We start from the raw sequence: 27,972 nt of genomic DNA on the forward strand, positions 1-27,972 counted from the left end.
TTTATCCCAATGAGCCAACTATTTTTCATCAAACAAACTAATTATTTTATTTGTGCAAATCTGGTTAGTTTTCTGCACGAAAGGAATGTGAATCCTTTATTTTTTAGTTCAAAAAATAACGCAGGGAACATAGCATAACATCATTTCGTGACCTGTCTGTAAAAGTGCAGAAAAATATATTTAATTGACAATGCTAGCAGTTGGTGGTATTCTTAGTGAGGCTTCCAAGTGGCACTTAGGAATACACTGCTGGCTGTACCACTCAATAAATTAATTAAATATCAATTCTCCGTGATTTAACAACCTGTCTTATCTGATCATGAGTTGTTGACACTGTCCGGACAATGTAGGCCTGTTTCCTCGATTTGCTGACATCCGGTCAAAACAATGCCATTTTCACCAAATTATCACATGATAAAATCAACACTAATATTCATATATTATTCCAATTTTTAAAAGGTTTAACATCAAGTGAGTAGTCCCCTTTTTCCATTCGTTCCAAACAGACTTTCTGGTCCTCTTGGAAGTATTTGTTTGACTCAACATCTAAAAGTAGTGACTCCTCTTTGTTTGGTTCGTCCGGGGCATTTTTTTCTTTCTCCTTGATATACTTCTTGTACTTGTAGCGATGGTTTTGGAACCATATTTTTACTTGTGTTGTTGTCAGGTTTATGCTTTTGGCCAACTGTTCCCTTTCGGGGGCCGACAAGTACTTTTGAGATCGAAAACGTGTCTCCAACTCTGCGTTTTGAGCGGGGGTGAACAAATTCCTTCTCTTTCGCTTGGGGATGCTTGAATTGCTTATTTTCAACGACTCGTGTGGTCTGTACATGATGGGTTGTGTATTCATGCCTACATGTTTAAAAACATGCAATCTGACTGTTAGAGTAGTTATGCATAAAATTGTGGAATTGGGAGTTGATTGGCTGTACTTGGTAAGGGTATCGGTAATCATCTATATTCCTTTATTAGTAAAACAATACAAGAAAAACTGCCTTCCAGGGGCCCGTTTTTTCGATTGTCGAGAGTACAGTAGTGGAAGTCCTGGTAGTAGTTGGTAGGAGGCATATTATGGTAGTTGAAGGGTGTGATAGCATATTCGTTGGAAGGGGGAAAGTCCGTCGAGTATGAGGGCATTAGGGGATAATTCTGACTGCGCGGTACGGAATTGAACAAATTGTTATCCGTTGAGTTGTTGAGACGTTTTGAGTTTTGAGAAAACAAATTATGAGAGCTTGTCGACATTATTTGGTGCACTCTCGACGTTTCTTAATTGTTATCAACCGTCGCCAATATTTCTTAACTAATTTATGAACGCTACGTGTTCCGCATGTATTATACTCTGCTGAATATCAGTCGTGGACAAAAATTGTTCACTCATCACACATTATTGAATGGTTTCCTCAATTAATCCAAACGGAATGAGGACACGAATAATAAATTTGATAATCCCGTGGAGATTTTTTGGGTGAATCCGTAATAAAAAGAGGTGGAAGATTATATTTTTTAATTTAAAATAAATTATCAGAGTGTTTGGTGTGATGTCCTCGAAAATAAGAAGCATTCGAATATATTCGACAATAAACGTATCCGAAAGTGTTATTACCCCAGAATGTGGTCTGTGTGGGGTCGGAAGGCACGGTGGAGGACAAATACTGGGTACTGACTATCAACAGAAACGTCAGCCAAGACATGCTATTGGACTCAATGGAGGTACAGATATATATAATAAATTCAAGGATCGACAATTCAATCGCAGAGAACTCAACCACGTACTCAGGAAACACAAAGTAGAGTTCAAGGCAGAGGGAGGAGACAGTTGAGTGACCATGACTGGTTGTAGAAGCCCTTCTGGCGTTCGGAATTCTGGGCTTTATCAAACTGGCGGACGGGTTCTACATGCTCGTAGTGACCAGGCGTTCGTACGTGGGGGATATTGGCCACCACAAAGTGTACAGCATTGCCCATGTGGAGAATATTTACATTTCCAACACGTTCAATATTGTCCAGAGCAGGACGGAGAAAAAGTGATTTTGTGAGAATATTGCAGACTGTACAATTTGTTTAGTTCGGTGGACTTGACATGCCATTTTTACTTTTCCTACACCTACGACATGACCAATTCTTACCAACACAACAATCTTCACAACCAGCCTGCCAAACAGTTTATGTGGAATGGATTTCTCCTTAAACATCTCCGTAGTCCCATTTGGCGTCTCACCCTCGTCCACGGATTCTTCAGGGAGTACAGTATGCCACTCTGCTCACATAGGAATTCACATATACGGAATCACACTGTCCATTGCTCTCCTCGCTCGAAGGTCGGCTCGATTTGCAGGCACAAGGTATCTTCGACGAGGCAGTGACGGACGAGTACGTTTAGCTACTCACATTCAGGGCAATGTAGCCAATCAAGTAGAAATCGAACATATTGTGTGTGACAGGTCTGTGGGTCTCCGAATTTCTTCTTTTGTTCAAATCAGGGGGTCAGTCCCACTTGTTTGGATGCAAGATTACAACACTGCCGGGAAAAGACCTCCCATTACTCGTACTTTCACTTTTCCTCAAAATAGTCTCCGTTTGTGATCCTCGATTCACTCTCACTGCTCGCCACTTTAATAAATTGCTGTACAGATTTGGATGTCCTCTTATTGTTCTCGACCTTGTTCGCAGAAACGTGACTTCCGACGAGTCCCAGTTGGGGGATCAACTCGAATCGGCTGTACAATACCTCAACCAATTCCTTCCGTCTGGAAACCGCATAGAAATCATACATTTCGACATGAAAAAGTATTAATCTATGTCTATCAGTACTCCTAATGAACTGGTCTTGGGAAGGTTGAGGATGCTGAGTCGCCAGATTGTGGACAGAACTAAATACTACGAGTGTATTGGACTGGACGAGCAGATGACACAATCCGGGGTTGTTCGCACTAACTGTGTCGACTGTCTTGACCGCACAAATATTGCCCAATTTGCCATCGGAAGATATGTTTTGGAACATCAGGCAATTGTTTCATTAATTAATGCAGATATTTAATTTGGGGTTGATTTCCATCCCTCGGCTGCATCCTGAATCAATTTATTCTGTGTTTGCTTTTCTAATTTAATTATTTTAGAACGTTTGAGAAACTCTACGATGAAATGGGGGATGCACTTTCATTTCAGTACGCAGGCTCTGGTCTAGTGCACTACATTCGTTATTATTACATCCCCTCAGACATCATATCCACGGCCACCGACATAATTCCCAATCTGTCACGATATTACAGCAACACATTCTTGGTATGTCTGCATTTAAGGAAGACTAGATAAAAAGAAACAAGCCTCTTTGGACTTGTTTTTGGGTTTATCATGCGAGGACTCGATTCCGCACTCCTCGGAAGAACAGGCGAATGACCCAGCAGCAAATACACGGAAATACTACCGAGATTGTGCGTGGTTTGATCGTCAAATGCTTCAATATTTTCCACATTCCCCCTACCAAAGTGCTTGACTAATTGACTTGTAGTGACAAGAAATGAATTGAATCCTCAAAGAGTGGAGAAAAGAACGGAGTTTCCATTGCTCTATTCGACCACGACATTTCTCGCTGAGCGATTCGTAAATGCAAAAGTTGTGAGGACAAACTCCGAATTCAATGATTTTTACTCAAAAGTTGACAAAAAAGCAGAAATAAACAAACCGGCTTCCAAATTGGTGTGGACTGCTCTGCGGGTTGAGACTGGTGACTTGGAAATGCACAGAAAGTACTAGTTTGTGTCCCACGTCTCCAGTTATGTGGACGCGTCACGAAATGTGGTCAAATTCGACGACTGTGCCCTCCTCAAAAGCATACACAACTCATTTTCAGTCCCAGACTACAAACTGCACAAGAGAGGGGTACATAGTGGTGAAAAATTGCCACATGTCGACTCACATTCCATGCTAATATACCGCACAACAATCAAAGTTAAACAATAAAGTAATAGTCAACAAGCATGGTTGGGTGTCCATGGCCCCAAACTGGCAGATGCATAGTAGTCCATTGGATAGTCCTCCCGCCACGGGGTTGTCCCAACAGCCACCATTCCTTCGTAGGGAGTCAACAGTGGTTTGTCATAAGCACGAGCCCAGTCAATGGAAAGACGAGGACAGGCAACCTGTACCCATCTGGGAATGCACATGACAAACATACGCGTCAATAGCATCCCCGAAATGTGCCATTCGTGTGGGCGACAGTTCTGATATAAGCACAAGGACGAACGACCGACGAGCCTTTTCGAAGGTCTGTGCCAAACATTGCAGCACTTTGAGTGACCCTTGTCTCCCTAAAGTACCCAGAACTAGCCCAAAAGTATGTGCGGATGAGGCCAATTCAATATCCTTCCCACGGACACTCATCATTTGAGCATAGTCATAATATTCCCGTGTGAGTGTGCGAGTATAGGGACTGTAACTACAAGAAATCAACCCACCCAACTTGTAGAGGGGAAGTCTCGGGTTAGCAATCATGAGAGCCTCGCTGTGGAATCTTCCATCGCCCACATAACTGGAAATGAGTGGAGGACTGACATGATTAGATCCAAGTCCTCCAATCGAGGGGCAGTACAGCCGAGTACTTCACACGAGGAAAGAGGCTTCTCTCTGGGCAGGACAATATTATAGAGAGGCAGACAAGTCTTTAACTCCTAAAAATCATAAGCCGATAAGACATGAAGGCTTTTAATGAACTGGACTGTGCTCATCACAGCAATCCTCTCTCGGGGACTGAAATTGGCTTGAAGAGTGTCCACCAAGTGGGCAATATCGAAAGCAATGTCCACAAACACATACAGCAGACGAACAGACGACATTTGACTGACGGAGACTAGAGTGGCCAAACATATCCCACCCAGACAACTGTGGCCGTAATGAACCAGCAGATCCACGCCTAAGGACTCGGCAGTCAAGTCATCCACACAGCAGGCTCCGTAGATCACATCAGCCATTATAATTACACTCACTCCGGGGGAGAACCTGCACTCCATTAGCTTACAAACCGTTCGAGGATATCCACAATCGTACAGGCAAAGAGGAATAGTCCTTCCGGCATTTGTAAGGCCACTGTCCGGGCTGATAGTTCTCTTATTCGCCAGAGTGTCTTCTCTATTTCAAAGTTGTAGTTTTCGGGTAGCTATCGTTAGTGGTGGGGATACTGTTTTTATGGCTTCTTGAAGGGCCTTGTTGTCTTGAATGTCTCTGGGCATGCAACGCCGGCCTCGATGTCTTCGAATATTCCCCACTTTTTCCACACTCACTTCAAAATTGCTCATATTGTCGATTCCCACTAGACCAATTAATATTTAAAATTTAAATATTTTATTAATGAAACAGAATGAAGTGTGGTGGCACCAGTATAACGGGATTGTCAAAATGAGGTCCTCGATAACCAGTCCAGTGGACACAATGGGATGTCACATGCTCGGGGATAAAAGAGCATCCCCCAAGGATTTCCGCTATCAAACCCTCATTGGAGCCATGCTCTCCAGTCAAACCAAAGACCAAGTGACAGCCCAGGCAATGGACAACCTCAGGACTAGTTTGGCCAAAGTGGATGTCGAGAATGTGTCCAAACTGACCAAATCAGCCTTATCCAACATAATAAAACCAGTCGGCTTTTTCAACGTAATTATCCTGACTAGAAGAAGGCAGAATATATTCTGAGAGTGACGAATGTGATCAAGCAAGAGGGGGACATTCCAGACACATTGGACGGTCTCTGCAAACTCCCAGGCGTGGGCAAGAAAATGGCCAATTTAGTCATGAATATTGCATGGGGAAAAAACGTGGGGATAGCTGTGGACACACACGTGCATAGAATTGTCAATCGACTTGGATGGTTTGGAGGAGGTTGTGCAAATCCGGAAAAGACACGTCGACTGTTGGAAGCAAATATGCCCAGGTATTTGTCCAGGTTGAGTGAAGAGAGCATTGGGGGCAGATTAATGCTGTTCTCGTAGGCTTTGGGCAGTCCATTTGCACGGCCATTTCTCCAAAGTGTCATTTGTGTGCTGTTTCTGCTCTTTGTCCTTATTTTTCCCTTAATAATAAAGATTTATGAAGTTTGCTACAAAAATGAATTTGATTATATCGAAATCTATTTATTAGTCATTTTGGAAAAATTTTAATTTGTTAATAATGTCAGTTAATAAATTATGGTCCATATAACCGGTGTGCTGTGGTGTGATTAACGGAAACCTCAGATGGTAAATAAAGAACGAAGCGAAGACGAAGCACGAGGAACAAAGCCACTGAGGACAACTCGGGCATGTCTCTTTTGTGGGCAGTCGAATATCAGGAAATTTGGAATTAACTGCACGCCATGTGAATCATTCGCCCATTTGGGCTGCATAAAAATGAGCAAAGCCTGCGCCGAGACGCTGTCAAGCTGGCAGTGCCCCCCTTGTATTGGAAACGAGGTCCCCAGGCGGGAAACAACAGCCCAGCCAAACTTTACATCACCACATACTGACCACATTCTCTTGAAGATCTCGAACCTCCGGAAAGCCAGGAAAATCCCAGTAAAAATCCCAAAAGGAGCACGTATTGCCGCAGCAACGTGCCTCTCAGACCTCATTGACAACGCACTGTCCTCTGACAGCTGGGAATCCTGGCTAAAACTTATATGCTTCGCACCTGTTGCACTCGGAACACCTACAACGGAATCTGATAACCAGAGTAAAGAAACAAACCCCCGGCTAAACTTAACCGGGAAACTGAAAGGAAGAATATTGAATTACGGCAGTCATAGCATACACGCAATACTTGAACAGCCACTTATTGCCAATGCGGTCAAAACCAGAGGAGCATTCACCAAAGATGCCCCCAACAAACTGAAGGAGCGAGTGAATCGGAAACTTCTGGAGGGCGATGTGCGGGCAGCCCTACGGGTTATCACGTCCGATGACACCGTGCTGTCTAGCACCCCCGAGGTCCTGAATACCTTAATTCAGAAGCACCCAAGTGCACCGAGTGATTATGTAAAGTTCTCGAATCCTGAAGGAACCCAAGAGATTATGATTACCGAATCAGAAGTGCGGCGCGGAATCGCTTCCTTTGCCGCTAGCAGCAGCGGAGGCTTGGATGGGTTACGCCCCGGCCATATCAAGGACCTAACGTCCACCTACACCTCGGAAGCAGGACGCTGTCTTGTTAAATCGATCACGGACCTAATAAGGAAAATGGTGAATGGCGACATCCCGGAGTATGCCAGAGAATTGCTCTTCTCCGCAAGGCTACTCGCGTTCAAAAAACCCAACGGAGGAATCCGCCCCATTGCGGTCGGAAACTATTTCAGAAGACTCGCAGCGAAGATTGCTTCGACCCTCGTGAGCCGCCCACTCGGTGCGGAGTTCTTCCCAGAACAAATGGGTGTTAGTATCCAGAACGGATGTGAGGCAGCGGTTCATGCGGCAAGGCGTTTCTTCACACAGAAGATACTGCAAACGAATGCATTGGAATCAAATTGGACATAACCAATGCATTCAATTCTCTCAGAAGAGACTCCATTATGGAAACGTGTTGGAAGAGGGCTCCCATGCTTTTCCCTCTTGTTAAATTGTCATACGGAGAAGATACGTCTCTGGTTTTTGATGATGAAATCATCAAATCAAAAACTGGTGTCCAGCAGGGAGATCCGCTCGGACCCCTCTTATTTGCCCTGACAATTGATGATGTTGTGAGATCAATTGACGCACAACTAAATCTCTGGTATCTCGACGATGCCACAATTGGAGGATCATTCGAGGAAACATACAATTCTTTACGTCAAGCACTTCCCGCATTAAAACACTTGGGATTGGACATCAATATTAACAAATCAGAGTTAATAAATGTCTCATACTCAAACACCGACTTTCTCTCTATCAAGGAGTTTTTCAACGAACTGCTTCCCGGGATCCCGACTGTGCCAGTTGATAAACTATATTTCCTTGGATGTCCACTCAGTGAAGACGAACTCAGGAACCATCTACTTTCTAAAAATGAAGAATTGTCTCGCCTCGCAAAAAGATTGTCATGCCTCGACTCTCACACATCCTTCTTCCTGATGAGAAACAACATCGGACTACCCAAGCTTTTATACCTACTGCGAAGTTCACCCTGCCACGAACATTACGACAGTCTACTTTCGATAGACAAATCTCTCAAACAAACTGTTGAGTCACTAATCAACGTCCGCTTCGACGAACTCGGTTGGAAGCAATGTAAGCTTCCCTCTGGATTTGGGGGTGTCGGTCTAAGATCGGCGCTGGAGGTCGCGTACCCGGCATATCTTTCGTCTCTCTCAAGCTGCAACCATTTGACACGGCAAGTCCTTCGTCACACTATTGGACTTCGCTGGAATGAGTCATTTGATGAAGCTTGCCGGGATTGGAACGGGTCAGGACTCAAAATCCCCGAAGACACAACGAAACAAAGGAACTGGGATAACATTGTCTGCTCCAAATTTCAGAAGGGCTTAAAAAAGAAGCAAATCAACATCGCCTTGCTTGCCTGGTGTCAGCCTCAAGTGGAGGGAGCGGAGCATGGCTTGGTGCAATCCCTTGCCCAAATCTCGGGACTTTTTTGGACGACGATTCTTTGAGGATTGGAATCGGACAAAGACTTGGACTAGACGTTTGCCAGGAGCACCGATGCCGCTGCGGGAAAACGGTCGATGCGAAGGGATTGCACCCGCTATCCTGCAGGAGATCCGCCGGAAGAGGACCACGTCACGCCGCTCTGAACGACGTGATCGTCAGAGCTCTGAAGGCTGCAGGCTTCCCAGCACAGCTTGAACCAGTGGGTCTCGATCGAGGTGATGGAAAGAGACCTGACGGGATGACTCTTTTCCCTTTCAACTCCGGACGATCTTTGGTCTGGGACGCAATTTGCGTCGATACTTACTCAAGCACGAATCTCCTTAAATCGGTTCAGACACCTGGAGCAGCTGCCTCAATCGCGGAAAACCTTAAAACCAAAAAATATTCCTTCCTCGGGGACCGCTACAGATTCACCCCTGTTGCGGCTGAGTCATCAGGAGCTGTTGGCCCAGCGACTGCCGAGTTCTTGCGCGAACTCGGAAGAATGCTCGCCACAAAGAAAAATGATCCTCGTGAAGGAGTATGGCTAAGACAAAGGATCGGAATAGCCATACTCCGAGGGAACTCGCTTTCCATACAGGCAGCGGGCTTCCTCAATTGATTTCTCAAATCAATCTCTTCTCTGAATTTATTAACTGACATTATTAATAATGAAAACACTAGTCATCTGAAAAAAAAAAAAAAGTTTAAAGAAATAACATTTAATAGAAAATTGTACGACACTGTTTGTTCCCAGGCGTCACCCAGCCAAGTACTAGAACAGCCTGTAAATCGCTTACTGCCGTGTTCGGATGGGAACGGTATTTACGACTAAGCATGATCGTGCGATAATGACACATTTATTTAAACAGAATAAAATAAATTTGATTGTTCCTGTTCAATTAACAAGAAATCATTTTTAGCTGAAATTTCGATTTCATCATTTCAAAATTTACAGCATGTGGAAATCAAATAAATTAGAAATGCGACTCTTTATCTAATGAGCTAATTAATTTATTTTTCATGAAACAGTGAAAATAGTACCTATTATTAAAATTTTTCAAGATTTTGATAAAAGATCTTACGAATTCCCAGCTACAATTAATGAAATAGATATCCACATGTCATATAACGTTTGGAGTCTGAAATTAAGACTCCGACATTTAAGGAATTAGTAGCTTTTTTAAATAGCCTTTTTATAGAAAGATTTCGCGAATCGAAATGATAGCTTGTTCTACGCGCGAGTAACAAGGCCGGTTAAAAAGACTGACCGGAATGATAGTTGAGATTACGGCATGAGACACTTATGTGCTTATGACAATCGGAAGTGCTATTAACTAACTAATGATAATTCGATTTTTTGGATCGCACTCAATAAGATGTAATAGGATTTCAATGTCTGTTTTTCTGAAGCTTTCTATGACGCCGGAATCAGAAATCCTATCAGCAATTCCATATTTTTTGAATTTTCGGAAAAAATCTCTGATTGTCGATTTTAAAGTATTTAGATGTTTTGCGATATCTTTTATCGTCCAATTAACTCAAAAAGAGCAAGGATCTTTCCTTAATTATTGCATTTAACATTTGCTTATAAAACTTAAATTCAACAATAAAATATCATTCAATAAATCAAATCGGTTTTTTATTCACACGCAAAAATTTAATCTTCAAAATTTTAAACGATTAATGAAATTTTGTATAAAACAAAAAAAATTATAAATCTAATAAACTCCAAAGAGTTCAATTCAGTTGGAAAATTGAATGCTATCTGCCAAAAAACTTAGTAACTGCAAAACCGGTTTTTTTTCACCAGCACTGTACTATTGTTTGATCAGAATTTCCTCGGGACGACAAGACCAGATGCAGTTCAAACTTTGAGGGCAAAATAAAATTCAATCATTTCGAAATATTCAGCAGATGGAAAAGACAGAATTCACAAAAAAAATAGTAGCAAGGAATAATGTCTATAAATGAGAAGATGATCACAATTTGTTGATTTTTTTCTCTGCTGTACTTATCTCTATCTGCTCCCCTAAAAAGTTAAAAAACGTTTAAACATACCATCAACTGACATTTATTGTGGGGTTTCAATAACTGGATGTTTTTTAGGCGGACATTCTTCGATAATTGTGACATCAATTGAAGGTAGGAAGTATATTTTTTTCTCTATATATGTTTTTTACGTACTATAAATGTTCTTGAACTCTGTGCCGTTCTCCGATTGCAAATATTTACATGGGCCGTACTCCATAAAAATTTCTTCTAGTTTTTTGATCACTTCAAAATTACTTTTATTTAGATTTTCAAACAAAATATTATTAGATCGACTTGAAATATCTGATTTATTGAACAGAACAACGAGTAATGTTTAATTTTTAATTAATGCTTCTTTTCTCATTGATTCTCTTCTTTTTCCAGGCAAAGCCAATCTCTTCGATGGGCCACTCATCCATGTTGGAAAATGATTCGTTATTTCCTCTCCGAGTTTGTACCTGCCGATTATTCATTAAATGTACTATTTCAATACGATTCGTAAATACACCCAACATTAAGGTGTTGAAAAGAGCGAAGTCTAACCTGGTGAATGGAGAATCTACCCGTACATAATTTGCAAGAGAGAAAGTCACGTACTTAATCGACAACTTTCTCGCATCAACAAGCAGATCCAAAAATCCTTTGAGATCCAAAATCCCGATCCGGACGGATTTGCCATTCAAGAGGTATCCGGTAGAGATCAAACGAACTACACAATTTCCCTCCTCTTCTCGGGATTTTAAAACTTCCAAGAAGATGCGATCCAGCGCCTATCGCGCGACTAAATGTCAGGAAAGAACAGCATCAAACGAGATACTCTCCAGAGTTATCTTAAGAACAGCTGACTGCCAATATGTCTGTAACGACTTATCTACACCCAATGTGGTATTTAGTGATCAGTCCATCCCATGTCATCACACACAAAATGATATGGACTTTAGTGAATCAGCCCTAGCTCGCTTCCTCCTTTTACTGTCTGCAACAGTCCAGGCACGTGATTTCACCTCCACGATAACGATTTCCGTGGTGTCCTTTTCGTGGACCACAATATCGAGTAACAATCGATGTGCTTATTGGGGTATCCACCTTAATGCAGACCTTCGATATTTTACACTCCGATGTTTCTGTTGACTATTGAAAGAAATTCCTATCCTTGACTATTGAAAGAAATAGAAATTCCCAAAGGGTAAACCAGTTAATCATAATCCCCGATACATTTTGCAAGCGACGAAGATCCTCCGGAAAAGTTTGATCCTGCAGAAAGTGATCGACTTGAGAAGACGATGTTCCCTGGGTCTAGAGGTCTTTTTTCGGTGGGTATTAAGTGCCCCCTGAACTTTTAGAAATCAAATTGAAAGATCCGAAATTTCCAACTGACTTGGTGAACCCAAACTCCACGTTAAGGTCTGGAAAGGTGGGAGATCTCCACTCAACAACTGTGTCATCCCACAAAGACTCGTCAACTCACGGGTAAGGAAACGTTAGCCAGAATTGACCCCACCTAGAAAGTGGCCTCATTGGGATTCGAACCTACAACGGCAATAGCAAACTCTTCAGCCATTGGCGTTGATAACGACAATATGTGGGTTGCCCAGGCTGCTAAAAAGAGTTTGTGTTAATATTTATTTTTAATACTTTTGAACTGATATTTTAAAAAATCAAATGCTTAATCAGGAACTATGTCAAGAATTCGCATTAAATAACTTTATTATTGCAATATAAATTAAGTTTAATGGTGAGTCATGTTTCGTAATTCTTCCACTTATCTTTTGTCCCAAATGTTTTCAATCAATTACACGAAAAGTTAGGAAAAATAGAAATGGTTTTTACAAATCATGAGGAATCATATCAGCAAAATGAACTTACAATTAGTCTGAGCATTTGATAAAAGATCACTTTTAATGATCTTTTTGCTCCAATCGAATATGTAAGAACCTGAAATTAATTTCGGCACAACAAACCTAAATTACTGATATGTAACAAATCTTTAAATATGAATAATTAATTTATTTCTTTTAACGACAATTTTAAATAAGTAAATATTTATTAATTAAATAATCTTTTCCATCTACCCACGACTTCCTTTATTTGCAAAGTGATTGCAAGTCCGTCTCTTTGTGATGAAGTCAACTGACCTAAAAAGTTGGGAATAAAGTACAGGGCAACATTCCAGTCAAAGTTGAAATCATCTCAATGATCCCCGTCCACTACTTTTATTTCACGAACGGAGGACTGTCCGACGACTACTTTCCGAGATGCGAGGAAAGAGAATTCTATAAATACATGTTAAATACTTTAAGTGGTGGAGAACAAAACCAGGTTTCTTGGTTAGACTGGTCTCTTACATTTTGATAATCATCTACTGGAATGCCTATGTGTATTTCTCAGTGAGCAATTCGATTGGATTTTACAGTACCGCTCAAATTTTCGGACCACCCTATTTTTTCTCATTTCCAAGTCAATCCTAAATTATTTTTATACGGTTCTTTAGAGAAACTTATTAGATAGCTTAATACATTTATTCTATTCTAAAATTTTCTTTAAATTTTTTGTTTGGCGCCAATTGAATATAATTGATTTTTGACTCGATCATATGTTCCGGACCAGTTGCAATCATATGTTTCGAACCAGTTAAATCTCTTTAAATTAAATAATTTTTGATTCAATTAAAAACAAAAGACTAATAAATAACAAATCCGCGTGTTTCACTGGTTGATCGGGTCGCTATCATCACTTTTTTTAAAGATGGAGCTTCACAAAGAGAAATTGCCGAAAAATTAAAAATATCCAAAACTGCTGTTCAAAGAACAATTTCCAGATATTCATCCGTTGGACTATATTCCGACAGACCCAAACTGGTCGCCCAGATTGTTATCCCCAGATCTGAACGCAAATTAGTGAGAATTCGAAAGCAACACCCACAAAAACGGCAAATCAAATTAAATTTGATATGAAATTAAATTCTATTGTAAGCACAAATACAATTAAAGATGCCTACAAAGAAATAATTTGAATGGGCGAAAGCAATGCCCAAAACCAAGTCTTTCCATATGCCATAAAAAGGCTAAAAAAATTGGTGCATTGAGAAATTAACTTGGAGCCAAAATGATTGGGGTAAATTATTTTTCGTGATGAATGCAAAATAAATTTGCATTCAAACCAAAAAATTATGTTAGAAGGCCACCAAACTCTAGATTTGACTCAAAATATTGTTTAAAACACGAAAATTTTCTCCTAGCATTATGGTCTGGGGAGCTATTGCTGCAAATGGATGGAGAAACATTGTCTTAGCATTAAAAATGTTGATTCCGCGAGTATCAGAGAATTATTGTTGGACTCGAAAATTTTTATGATGAGACCATGTATCTCCAGCAAGACGGCGCTCCTTCCCATCGGTCCATGTCGACAATGAATTTTTTTTCAAAGGAAACAAATAAAAATCTTAGAAACTTGGCCGAGCCAGTCCCCGAACTGAATATTATTGAAAATATGTGGTCGGTACTAAAACAAAAACTTTATGATCTGGAACCAAAAGATCTTCCAGAGCTCTGGAATTTGACAAAAAAATTTGGTACGAGATTGATAATTCGTACATTGAAAAATTATACAATTCACTTCCAGAGCGAATAAATGCTGTTATAACGAACAACGGAGAAATATTAATTATTAACTTTTTATAATTTTAATAAATTTTCGGTTTTTTTTAAACTGGTCCGGACATATGATCGAGTATAAAATCGATAATTTTAAAATTGCGCCAAACATGAATATCTGTCCAAGTTTTTAAAATAGAATAAATGTGTTTAAGCTTATCTAATAAGTTTCCTAAAGAACCGTATAAAAATAATTTAGGATTGACTTGGAAATTGAGAAAAATAGGGTGGTCCGAAACATTTGAGCGGTACTGTATTCTCCCGATGGGTATGTGTGAGCCAGTTGATATATTTACACCTTTACTCTCACTTTGACTAATATTGGACAAGTCCCTCGAAGTGTCACTAACTTTGAACATTTTTTTGTGGTCTTGACTTTTTAATCAAAGTCCTCATCTTTTAACCAACGTGGGGAACATTGGGACTATAGTCACCAACATCAACTGCTCGAGTTGTCAACAGAGCATTGACGGACTAAACAGCACATGGAATTACGCCAGGTAAAAACACACTGCAAATCAAGGTTCCCAATGATTAACTATCTCTCCACAGATAAGCAGTCACTCAACGACAAGGCTCTCGATATCCTCCAAGCATTTTAGGCGGGTCCAGATTCATATCTTAGAAACAGAGGAATTTTATGGTTTTGTCCTTTATTCTGAGATGTGAATAACTCGGGTGCTCATTAATCGTGAGACCTATAAGACAGATGTCTGGTGTTCAACGGCGAATGAGTCTATGAAAGCAGACTTCCAAATCAATGCCGAGTTGTTTGCTGCTACATCATTGATTTTATCCATATAACGGACAAACGGCATTCTGTAATCAGAGAGTCTTTAGAAATGTCAATGTAGCGAGAAGGTCGATAACGATGATGAAAAATTCATTGTACTTAGAGTGTTTGATCATTCTCTTTATTATTTTTTGAATGAATCATACTATTATTCCCTCTCAAACCAGAAAACAGAAAAAATCATTCAAATAAAACTACCAAATAAAATCACCCCACATGTTAAATACAACTATCTATTCAAAAGAAGCAGTTCGATAAAAGCAACAACAAATTATTCCTTAATATTCACCAAAATATCAGAATCATTGTCAGAATCATTCAACTCCAACTTAACATCTAATCTAGCCTTCTTATTTCTTGTAGAAAGAGAGGTATTACCACCCACTTTCCTCTTCCCCGTTACTTGCTTCTCAAAACGAGTCTGCTGATTACAAATAATGGAAAACCAATTTCTTTTCATCAAAATCGTGAGCTTTATCGCCACGTTCCTTCTTCCATTGCTCATAAAAAGTAGAAAAAGGACTCAATTCGACCAATGTATATCACTCTACAAATAAAAATCAATCCTGACATCAAATCGAGGTTAGACGACCGTCTGTGTGCAATAAAGGACGAGTTCTCCTCAATTTTCCCAAGCAAGCTTTTTATTCGACGGAAATAGTTGGGAACACGACATCTCTTCAAAATTTCCGAATCTAATTCGTAAAACACGGAATAACCTTCATCGTCAAAGGAACAACCAGTTCGGGGAATCCCATGGACTGTTGGTGGATGTGAGAGACTCAACAATCCCCATCTCAATGCAGTCAGCAATACACTCCAAAACACCTTTTCTTTCATTTGTTGTCAGAAAATGAATCATTCCACACAAATCAAATTTCTTGACCGACGAACTTGATTGCCGTTTATTAAAATCGACCAAATCAAACACCTCACATCCAACACAGAAATACCTCCAAAACAAGTCCGAGGGTTGGAATAAACAACCCCTCGCTCTGCTTAGTTCATTCAGTAAATCCACCAAATGTAACCTCAGTGGCACATAACGAACAGATTGAACAGCCTGGTAGATCACACGACCTTACTTTATAGTACAAGTCATGATCTGAACTAATGGGTGTACTAACAGTTTCATTTCCTGACTGGACGAGACTTTAGCCGAACACCAACAAGACACAACTCGAGTCCAAGACGGAGAGAACACACAAATTGCAACCACGGACACCTCAAGATCTTTCTACCAAATAAACGACCAATAAACTGAGTCGTGGCCAATTGTAGCAGTCCGCAGTCTGATTGCCATTTGTCTGACACACGAAGTATACTGATAGGCAAGCACGTGATCGAGAGCAAACAACTCCACAGAGGGACCTCATCATGAATTGATGAAGGGAAGGGAACGTTCATTTACAATTTACTGTTTTGAACATAACATGCCGTAAATTTCTATTTTTTTTGTGTTTATATACTTTTAAGGCTTTTTTACAAAAGTCTTGGTTTCCGAGGCGGCGAGGCGATGTCCCAACAAGAATGCTCGAACTCTGACGGCTTCCACGTCGATGGTCCCCCAAAAGTTAACAGCAATCTAAATAAACCGATTATCCTCACTTTAAGCAATAAATCAGGCAGTTTTTGAAAATTACAAAAAACAAGAAAATTGCCAGCAATGTTTTAATAGACTTCCAAATTCTCATTATTTTTCGAGTTTTCCATTAGCTTTTTTGTGTTATTGTTATTTTACCGAGATTATGGCGGATAGGTAGGATTTGAGAGCATCCTGACCCCGAGGACCTGGTCAGCAAGGATTTGAGGTTGTTTATGTTCATGTGCTCATAAAATGTGTCGATTTTGAACAGTTTTACTGCCAAAGGGTAGATTTGTGGATATTATCTCCTCATTAGAATCTTTAATAAGTTTATTGTGACGACCTTCATAATTGCAGTCGTTTTTGTTCTCCATTTTGTGTTGGAAGCTGTGTAAAAGTCATTGCACATTGTGATAAAGTTGTTCTGGAAAAATGGTTTAATCAGCATACTAGATCATCACTGCGATTTGAATTTCTTTTTACTTGGAGATTGTATCCTTTTTTGAATTTTGATTCTCTTTTTTTGCAGTTTTTCCATTTTTTGTTATAAGCTGACAACACAATAACTGCACGTTTTAATTTAATGATTTTATTTAACGAGAAAGTTATATTTAATTATAAAAATTTAATTTAGAGTAAAATATATATGTATTCAACAAATTTTATATACTCTTTTAAATTCTAATTTATTCTTGACTGTGCAAATTGTGGTTACGTGTTTTTTATTCAGTGTTTGATCTGAGATCATCTATTGTCACTATTTGGAAAATTATAATAGTTTGGAAAAGCATGTTGTTCGATTGGGTGTCGTGGATGCCCGTTCCTAACGATGTGAGGCAGGACTGTAGTCTTTGGGACTTATCACATGAACTTGTATTTACAACAATCCACTTGTTGGAAACCTTGCTTTAGTTTTCTTTTCGATTAAGTTTCAGAATGAAAAGACATGGGTCAACGTTGGCTATTTGTGTGGTAACCTTCTCACTTGAAATAAAGGCAAATAATTCATTTTTAGAAAATGATGTTATATATTTATAATCTCTATCCTTAGGTAACGTGAATCTCTTATGTTCCTTCCGGTCTTAGCGTGGCGTTATGGGGTCCACTATGTCAGTTGGAAAATTCCAATCGGATATGGAAACGCTCAGGAGGCACTTAATGCATACCGAAAAAAGGACTTCTAGAACTCAGACCCTGGGACATCGTCGTCTCAGGCCGATCATGCGGGCAGGATCGAACCTTTCAGTAGGATCTCCCTCGTTTGGATTGGCGATTATGGGGATTATTATAATTAACTGGCTTACCCGTCTTTGGTATTTAAATAAATAAAATAAATAGGTAACGTGAAAAATGATAGTGAATACTAAAATCTTGTACTACTCCCCCAACCAGTAACAAATACATTTGAATCCGAAAAATATAAACTTATGGAAAAAGCGAATCAATTTATAACTATTGATGATCGGTATATTTACTACTCTTAACTAAAGTATTTATCCAATAACCTAAACAAAATTTAGCTATCTGATTGAATAATAAAATAAAGTACAAAACTTGATAAAAAGTGTAGTGAATTCTATTTCCATATGAAACTCCCAATTATTCAGCAAATTAAAAGACTGTGAAATTTTTAAATTTTCCGAGGCATTAAAATTATTTTAAAATAAATATAGTTCAAATGACAGATTCCAGGCGGATGTTATTTATATCTTAGAAAATATAAGGAGTATTCCTAAAATTAACACCGCGAATCACGAAATACTCATTATAATCTCATTTATAATCTTGAAAAATTTATTCAATATTGACATTCAAATAATAACAATAATTGTAATCACAACTCAACTCTGAAGATGTCGTGACTCCTTCCAAATTGAAAAATGAGGTACCTCCGTGCCGTGAGTGACTTGAGCTTGGAGTGGGGCAGCATAATCCTGTCCCTAATCTTCCCGTTGACCTGGAAATAAATAACCAGACACACCAAAAGCTTCAAAGACAAATATAAGTCGTCGTCCACCTCTGGAAATGATTCCAAAAAAACCGATTTTGACCCCTAAACTGCCTAAAAACCAGCACCTCAGTCAAAGTAGCCCACCTCTGATGCAAACATGGGAGCCAACTGACACATCAGCACAACCAAATCTCTCAAAGCCTTCTCTCCTTGGGCACTACAAAGCTCTGCAGTACTCAAACTCTACGACATCCGGGCAGCACAAACCTTCATAATGTGACAAATTTATGCATTCTTGATATACCCACGCTGATCATAAATGTCCCATGTAGTGATACGACACCTTAACAGTCCACAAACCAGTCACGTGCCTCACTGACGAATCGATTCCTGACAGAACGAATATGTTGACGACGTTCTCCTCACACGTTTCCTGACTCGTTTTTTGAGATTGTTTAAAAGTTGTGAATCAAATTTCCAAAGTCTTCTCTGAAAGTTGAGTACTCCTCGGAAATCATCCTCGTCCCAATGACGGTGTGTGACTGTGGAGAAGACCCCGACAAAATACACAGTCTGGTAGAATCCACGCCATATTTGTGGACGTATTGCTATCGTGATGACAACTCCTCACCATTGGACTCACTCCGTTGTGCTTGGACTTTGACATTTTCCCACGAAACATCCACTTTTTGCCTTTGAATTATATTCCCCGTTTTTGAATCACTTAAAACGTCTTCCTTCCGAATATACTCCCCATTCAGCTTAAAAGTCTTCCCCATGACCATTCCCTGAGTCAAAGTTTGGCAAATGGCTCTCTGTGTTCAGTCAGACCACAATCATTCAAAAAATGTGCAAAAAATCGTGCATAGAGCAATGTAGCACAGCTGTCCATTAGAGATTATGAAAACCATGTTCTTTTCCTCCAACATACACATCAACTGGCATGTTTTCTGTTCACGACTGTCGAATCGAACATTGCCCGGTCATTGGCGTTGTCCAAATACCGCCAGAAATACCAAGAAGAGTCCACAAAAGTGTCCATAGTGTCCCCCTCTCTCCTCGCTGCCCCACCACACCTAAATTAGTCCATTTGACTACTTTGGACACGACGTCTCCAAACTCCTTCCTTTGTCGGGCAGAAGGACAGGCAGGTCAGAACACGGCACGGGGACTACACCACACACATTGCAATGAACGATGGGGATAGGAGTCCCCCAGTGACGTTGTCGGGAGATGAGCCAGTCTCGCAGTCGGTGGCCTTCGAAAGGCAGCTGGAGGATAACCCACGTGTTATACCTCCCCTATCCACTCAACACATTCTAGTTCATTGAAATCTGCAAAATCCTTGTCTTTGAGGCTGTTTGATGGAGTCCCTGCACATAAAATAAATATTTGGACTGACCTAATCTGGCAGTCACCCCCTTTGGTAATTTACGGGAAAACACGGGGATTTTTTTAGCCAAAAGTGTGAGAGGCTTCGACATTCTCCGGGATATTCACCATTTCCGAATTCTACCCAATTACAAAACATTAACCGATTTCTAGATGGGACACAGGACACTGTTGTGAACTACCAACTGGCACTTTTCGGACAGAGGACTCAAATCGAAATCAACTGTCAGTCCACTCTCCAATCCAATGTTGTTGGAGAGAAATGACATCTTTCCAAAATGTTTTATCAACTTGTGTCAATCCTCTGTACAGACTCTGTCCAATTCATAGGCTAAGGACACCTCCGCAAAGTTGGTTGTCCGAATGAACCACTGACAGAGGGGTCTTTGCTCTACAGGGGCTCCCGACCGCCAGGAAGTCCCATCTTCTGATACCTGTTCATCAGCCAGGACTGTTTCATCCACAGGATCCCAATTGACAAACGCCTAAAATCAAATTCATTAACAAGTGACTTGTTTCCGATAGACAAGTCCGCTGTGAAACATTTTAAGGAATATATATTGAGTCCATTTATAGTAGGAAGGACTGCATGTTGATATTTCCTAACTTATGAGACCAGAAATGCACTTTTTCCCAGTCAAAACTCAATTTTAGTTTCACCATTTCTGAACGCATTTCTGCAATATTTCTATCAAGAATGAAATGTGGCTAAACCTGACAGTCCAGTCAGCAGCATCCACTCCTCTCTCCCTTGCTGCATTTTCTGCTGGGAGTCCAAAGGCGTCCCACCCAATAGGGAATATCACCTTTATATTTTTAATAATAATAAACTCGATATTTTCTCAGTCGATAACCCGAGCCAACACATCGGCGACTATATAAGTACGGGCGTGACCCATGTGGAGGGATCCACTCGGATAGGAAACATTGACAGAATATAATATTTCTCTGCTTTTGGGCACTAGGATAACTCCATTGGCAGACTTACTTGAGTTGTGCTTTCCTGGTTGGAGGGAAGTCTGTGTTCCCAAAATTCTTCTATAGACTGCCAGGTCTTCTCAGAGAAATGGGCATTCTTTTGCATTTATAGTTATAATGTTACGCAATTGGTCCACGACGTTAACAATTTTGCATATGTGAACAATTTCCTCTGACTGCGAACCAAGTGTAGCAACATTTTGCTCACACCGTGGGCAATTAGTAATTTAAATAACAAATCATACTTGTAAATAAATTCATTTTTGTTTTTTTAATACCTTTAAATATTTTTTGTAGAACTTATAGTTTCATTGACAGTAACTAATTAAAATGAATAACTAAGTATTGAAGCTAGAGTTTGCTCACCTTTCAGAGAAGAAACATTTCAGAAATTGAAATTCAACTTAATTGCTTTTTTATCCTTTGGGGAGGCTGAAGTTAAAAAGGCGTGTCAATAGTGTAGCAACATTTATAAACATTTATTTAAAAGAAAGTTTTTAGATTTTTGGTGAAAATATCTCATTAAATTGGATTTTGGTGAATTTTAATACAATTGAGCAAAATAGTCTACCAGTTTTCCAAGTGGCAAAAATTAATTCTCAGATATAATGCTAAGGCCAGCTCTAAATACAAAGAAAGCAAGTAAATGTAATATAAATGATAAGTCACAACTAATGATACTCCACGAATATATCATACTGTTGGTCAATCCCCACAAAAGTATCACTCAATACGTACAAGACACAATGCTTATTCTTGACAGTAAACACAAACCGAGGCTGTTTCACTGACATAACTCTCCCGTTTAACACCGAGAACAGTCCTCCTCGTTCCATCCACTAATAAAAGAAACCAGCCCCACTCTTTTGGCTTACCGATGCGAGGACTAACATCTCCAACCCAGGAACCTACAGTCAATATGACAGAAAATACAAGTCGGTTAATGTTATAAAGTTAAACACGGAGAACACACTCTCGTCTCCATGTACAACAGACCTCCTCCATGGGAGTGTTATTCACTCGTATGATTGTCTCCACAATTGGGAGGCGCTCGATGAACTCGATTGCCTTGACACATTTGCTTTGAGACAAACAATTGCCCACCAACTCGACAAAATGATGTCGGTCTGTCTTTAAACACTCAAACAGAATGGGCAGTTCAGTTCTTCCTTTGAAACACTGCCTAGAAGTAATGAATGGAATGACAAACATGAAAAAGGCGACATTCGAATGATCAATGTTGGGAATACTCAGAATACTCCTCTCGTATGGCATCAGTGCTTGGACAATCAACTGAATAAGAAGAATAGAACGAAGGGTGGTTAGAACGTACCCCTCGTGGACAGACCAGTCAATAAGAGCTTGTAGAATTCGAATAGTCTGATCGACCACTGTCCTGCAATCCGTCACGTAATCCACGCAGGAAAAGCAATGTCGAGTCAAATGGGCGTGGAGGAGGAGAAAGGCCTTCGTGTTGGGGGATTCTGGGTCTTTCACACTCAACGACAACTCCCCGGCCAACTCAGCATTAGTTTATCCTCGTTATGTCTCACTGGAATCTCATCAAACTCTTTGGCCATCTTTATGTGTGAGTGAAAGAAGCCAACCGAGAGAGTGTATATGAGACAGTCAAAGGACATGTCTTCCACCACATTCTCCACGAACATGCCCATCGTCCGGTGGTCCAGGTAGTAGAACGAGCAGATCGACCCCGCCGGGAGAGGGGAATACCCTCCCTCCTCGTTCACTTCCACGCAATGATTACAACACAGAGTCGATACAGACGACTCCACCAGTTGGGACAAGTGGGAACTCACGTTCTCCGGCTCGACCGAATTCAGATCATAATAACTTGAATAGCCAAAGAACAACAACTTTGGGTTGCTCAGAATTCGACGGTAAAAGTACGTCCAGGTCAGAAGTCAACTCCTTCTTGAAGACTACGAACTGTCCCTGCCACGACCTCTGCATTGTATGTTCGGGAGAACGGCGGAAAGACTTTGTGACATAAAAAAGAGTACTTTGACTCGACCGGGAAAGGATCGTACAAAAACTTTTTATAAAATCTTTTGATATCTTGGACGAAAATACAGGCGACTCCACACTGGTCGAACTGGGGACGACCTGCCCTCCCCATCATCTGGAGGAGGTCCGTCACGGGGAAATCGACATATTTCTGGTCGCCCCGTCAAAGTATTCCGTCCCCTTCACAATGACGAGATGTGTGCCGGAAGTTGACCCCCCAGGCCAGAGTTGCTGTCGACACGAGAATCTGCCAATCAAACATCCCACAAACTTGGATTTTTGAACTAACAAACAGTCTTTCTGTCAATTCCCTATCCGAGGTGACCAACCCTGCGTGGTGAATTCCCACTCCAAAGGGGAGTGTTAAACTTAGGTTGGCGTCCTCCACCTTGAGAGACTCGATCTAAGTACTCACAACTCCCCAACAACCTCCGATTCAGATATGCAGCCACGATCGAAGGTTATCAGACTCGGAGGCCAGAAAGAGACCAAGGCCAACGCAGTCAGTCGAGTCTGTCTCCGGAGAGACACAAAAATGAGGACAGGCTTGTTGGGGAGTGCACTTGGATGGCCCGGAAACAGGCTCGGTTCATCGAGGCCATGCGAGGACAGTAGTGCTTCCCTGGGAACCCGGAGTTGTGCTTCCAGGGGACTGGACGGACGGAAGGCCGGAAGTTGAACAATCCTTGTTTGGGATGGACAGCCAAGTGGCAATGTCAATCGCATTAGCCAGGGCAGTCGACAGACCAATAACACGCACATTCTGACGTGTTTCGTGAGCAATAAATTAAGTCGGGACAAAATGACTTCGAGGACTGGTCCCTCTCCTCCCCTTCAGTAGGAAAACAGAGAAGCCACCCAAGCAGGTGTATTTCGTCAATGCAAATGAGTGCCACATTCCGGACATAACTGCGACATGCCAACTACGACTAATCCCGTCCCACTTCTCAGGCGTCGTCACAATCAGGTCGGCCCGTCGCAGGACATCCCCGTCGGGAACTGGTGTCTCCCGTCAATTCCACCACCCTTGTCAATGTTCAGTCTAATCACCACCTCTTGTTCAATTTTTGGCCTATTCGTCCACTCCAGTCAGCCAATCTCTCTCGGACAAGTGCTTTGAGAGGGGCAATATACACGCACTATATTACAGTGAAAGGAATACCTGACATGAAGGGTATTTGCGGAAAACACGTAAAATGGCCATTTCAGCCACATTGGTCTTCCCCGAGCCAGTGGGTGCCCCCAAAAGCACATTGTGGTCGGTGTGGTAGACTGTGTGGAAGACCTGTGTTTGGATGGGGTTGTAGTGACTGAACGTGTACAGAGACTCGAATTCCTTATTTCCCAGGGCAGTCACAGGCAGTGGCTGGAGGTCGAGTAACTCCGTGTGGGAATACGACGAGTCTGGGAGAATCAGCTTGTCGAAGGAGACGGGACAAGTCGTGGCCACCCCAATCCACCGATTGGAGACGACATGCACAAAGTACTGCGGAGGAATTGGCTCGAATATGGGCACAGTCAACACCAAATGGACGACCTCCTTCGAAATGACTTGCTTCTTTTTAATGCAGAGTGTCTCCGAGTGGTAAATACGGTCGCTCTCGACGTCGGTCACCCAAATCTGATATATCTCAGAGGAAGCCGACTCTATTCCATGAAACTGGACATGTGGAGAATACTCACCTTGTCGTTCCACCGGAAAGAAGGAGTGACGTCCACTCGGATGCGAAGAATTGTGTGGGTGATTGGCTGAATTGTCGCCTCCACCTCAACCATGGGCAATGACGAGTTGAGTTGTTTGACTACCCGACCACAGTCGACATTATGCACGACCACGCCTGTCCTCAATACACCACCCAACCTATCTCCTTTGCTTCCATGCTCTCAATTCGGTCATAGTCGAGTCTGGTCCGCCTTATGTGTCCCAAAACAGTGGAGGACAACTCGTCGAATTGTTTCAAAGGGGATTCAAATGTCCACTGCCTTCGATCCAGACACTGTCCGAACGAGAGGACAATCCACGAACAGTTGGCCCAACCATTTCGGTCGGCAACTTCGAAGAGTGCCCGGGCTAGTCGACTGGCGTTCTTCCAGGTCGACCACTGTCAATACCTGCACACAATACTGTTGGTCTGAAAGGAGAGAAGATGTCCTGAGGTCAAATTGGCAGATGTAGGCCTGCAACAACAGGTTGACCTTCCCCTCCTTGGACAGGGCGGATGTGGAGAGAGCGTAGGGACAACACTTTTCCAACATTTCCAGTTCGTCGCACTCCTCAACCCTCACTTTGATCTGGTCAAACTCCGTGGCTGAGGCAATGACGGAAAGAACCCCCTTCTGGTCGACCTTGTCATTAAAAGTGTCATTGATGATCTACACTGAACTGCCAACTCTACTCGAATAGTGGCAGTGCTGATGTACAGATGGGAGGCAGTCCGCCCCAAATCAGTCGAAAAGAAATAAGAGTGCACCTCGTCGAATCGAATCATTTGAGCTCCGTCCAGAGAGTGTCCCGCCTTGGTGATGATTTGTCTGCAGTGGTCCGACAGTGTGTTGTCCATCTGAGTTGAGGACAGAAGACAACCAGCAACTGGGCATAGGAAGCTCCATAGGCGGTGGGATTGGCCAGAAGACGGACGTAGAAATAGCTGTATTTAAGCCACTGAATGGCTTCACTGACATTGGTGACTGTCCCCAACACAATCTAGTCCCCTTTGGACACATTCAATACTTCTGCGTTCAAATTGTCGTCGATTGTCTCGAGGAAACGACTTTCGATGGGGGAGTTGGCCCCAACCACCTGCAGGTAGGAGGAGAGTGAGGAGTGTTCAGTGATGAGTATCCCCTGTCCGGACTCGTCGTACTGAGGCCTCCCTGCTCTCCCGAATATCTGCAGGACATCCAGAACACTCATGTCCACAAAGGAACTCGACTTTGAGTCATAAATGTTAGTTCCCTTCCACTCAAGCAGGTCTCTCAACCTTGATGATGACAGCGTGGGCAGGCAAATTGACTCCCCAAGCTAACGTGGCAGTGCACACGAGACATTTCACCAGTCCTTCTCGAAAGTACTTTTCTACTGCATTTCGGTCAGAACGACTCATCCCCGCGTGGTGGACTGCAAACCCAGCTCGGAACAGACGACCAAGTTCACTCATTCGAGACTTGTCCATCTACCAGGTCCAGATTAGCCTCTACGTGTTTAATGGCCAGGGCAAGTGCTGGAGACGGAGGGACAACGAACAGCCCAGTCTGGCCTCCAGTTTCGGCCATTTCCAGAAGAGTGGTGGCTGTTTTGACAGTTCCGTTCCTCGAAGTGACAAAAACCATGACCTTGGGTATATCCACTGCCCAACCTGATGGCCTCCCCCCACAAAACGAGTGACTTCGTTAAAACAGATGTGGTTTATATTCTTCTCAGTCTCTCGGGGAAAATGCGTCTTGACCCCCACGAGGGACTGCGTGAGGGGCACAGGACGAAACCTCCCATCAAACACGAACAGTCCACTACTAAAATTGACTCGCAGAAAGGAAGCAATGTCCAAATAGTTGGGGAGAGTGGCCGACAGTCCCACAATCCTGATCACACGCTGACTGCTCTCCACCAGTCGTAGAATTCTGGCGACGAGTGTCTCCAAAACTGATCCACGAGTGTCCGCCAGTAGTTGAAGTTCGTCGATGACAAGGAGAGTCATTTTGGAGAGAATAGAGAGACTGTCCGTCATTCCAATGTCCACGTCCTTCCGCGACACCACGTCCAGTTTCTCCGGGGTGACCACAAATACCTGAATATCCACATTTGGACAACACCTGAGTCAAAGACACTTCTTTCCTCGTCAGTTGCATGTCTCCTGTCAACTCGCGGACTGACAATCCAAACGGGGTTAGTCGATCTGCGAATTTGGCAGTAATCTCGGAAGCCAAGGCCTTCATTGGGGCGATGTAGACCACTTTTAAATCCTCGATGGGCAGTTTCCGGTGATTTATGTGATCCCTGAGTCTACTGAGGATGGCCAACAGGGCAATGTTGGTCTTTCCAGCTCCCGTGGGGGCAGAAATGAGCACATTCTCCTGACTGTTCATCACAGTCTCAAAGACAGTCGACTGAATGCAGTTGAGAGCTGGCACTCCCTGGAATGCCCTCTGCACCATCTGGGAGTCACACTCGTCCAATACATCATCCAAGTCCTCTATCAACAGCCGTGGAACATTCGTTATTGAAAATTGGTCCTTCCCGGCTGATTCGGGGGGAAACACGTCAAAACGTTCGTATTTCTCAGTGTTTCGATGGACTGACGAAACGGGCAGTTTCTGTCAGTTTTACCACATGGACAAACGAGGTCGTTTTGTTGGTAGACATTCGAATCGAACACATTCGGCAGACACACCTGGCCTGTCTGGGAAATGTACTTTCTGGAATATTCAAAACAAGAAAACCGAATTTCGAGGAGTGAAGGAATGGTCGAACAAGTTTGCTTGTTTTTTGGCTGGGTTTTGATGGGTTTTTTGGTTTTTTTAGTTCTGGAAACAGCTTCAGGGGGACTGACGAGAGAATCACGATTTGAGATTATTCTCACAATCAAATCAAACCCCTCAAACCCCAACAGATCAAACAACTACCAAAATATATCTCAAAAAACGTGATTTTGTATTTCCTCCACGTTTTCCGTCGACGAGAGAATACCAATCACCAAACCGTGGATTTCCTCCGCGGAAAAGTCGACGTTTTTGAACTCCTCGAGCGACGACCTCAGCCACCCTTTTCCGCAGTTTTCCGTCCCCGACTCTTCCGACTCCGAACTGAGACCAATGTCGGTCACGTGGAAGGTGCGGTCCCTCAGTCCGGTCTCGACTGGGTTGGTCAGTGACCTTACTTGTGGGATTCGGTCCATTGGAGGCTGGAAGTGGACATTTTCTGAGGACTTGGATGTCCTTAAAAATAGATTCGAGTTGTTTGGCGGAGACGTGGTGGATATACT

At 42.0% G+C, this 27,972-nt stretch overlaps 2 protein-coding genes across 2 annotated transcripts; both read right to left on the minus strand.

Annotated features, from left to right (window-relative positions):
* Positions 1-433: 433 nt before the first annotated feature.
* LOC115227607 (homeobox protein DTH-2-like) lies at positions 434-850 on the minus strand. The gene has a single exon (XM_029798382.1). The coding sequence runs from the start codon at positions 848-850 to the stop codon at positions 434-436; it is 417 nt and encodes a 138-aa protein (XP_029654242.1).
* Positions 851-4,116: 3,266 nt separating this feature from the next.
* LOC115227608 (2-(3-amino-3-carboxypropyl)histidine synthase subunit 1-like) lies at positions 4,117-5,294 on the minus strand. Its single transcript, XM_036498669.1, is given in 5 exon segments — positions 4,117-4,530; positions 4,533-4,667; positions 4,731-4,980; positions 5,022-5,155; positions 5,280-5,294. Coding segments are annotated over 5 exon segments (948 nt in total).
* Between the last annotated feature and the right edge of the window lie 22,678 nt (positions 5,295-27,972).

This window comes from Octopus sinensis, unplaced genomic scaffold (assembly GCF_006345805.1).
Source record: "Octopus sinensis unplaced genomic scaffold, ASM634580v1 Contig05185, whole genome shotgun sequence".
In the NCBI taxonomy this organism is placed as follows: domain Eukaryota; kingdom Metazoa; phylum Mollusca; class Cephalopoda; order Octopoda; family Octopodidae; genus Octopus; species Octopus sinensis.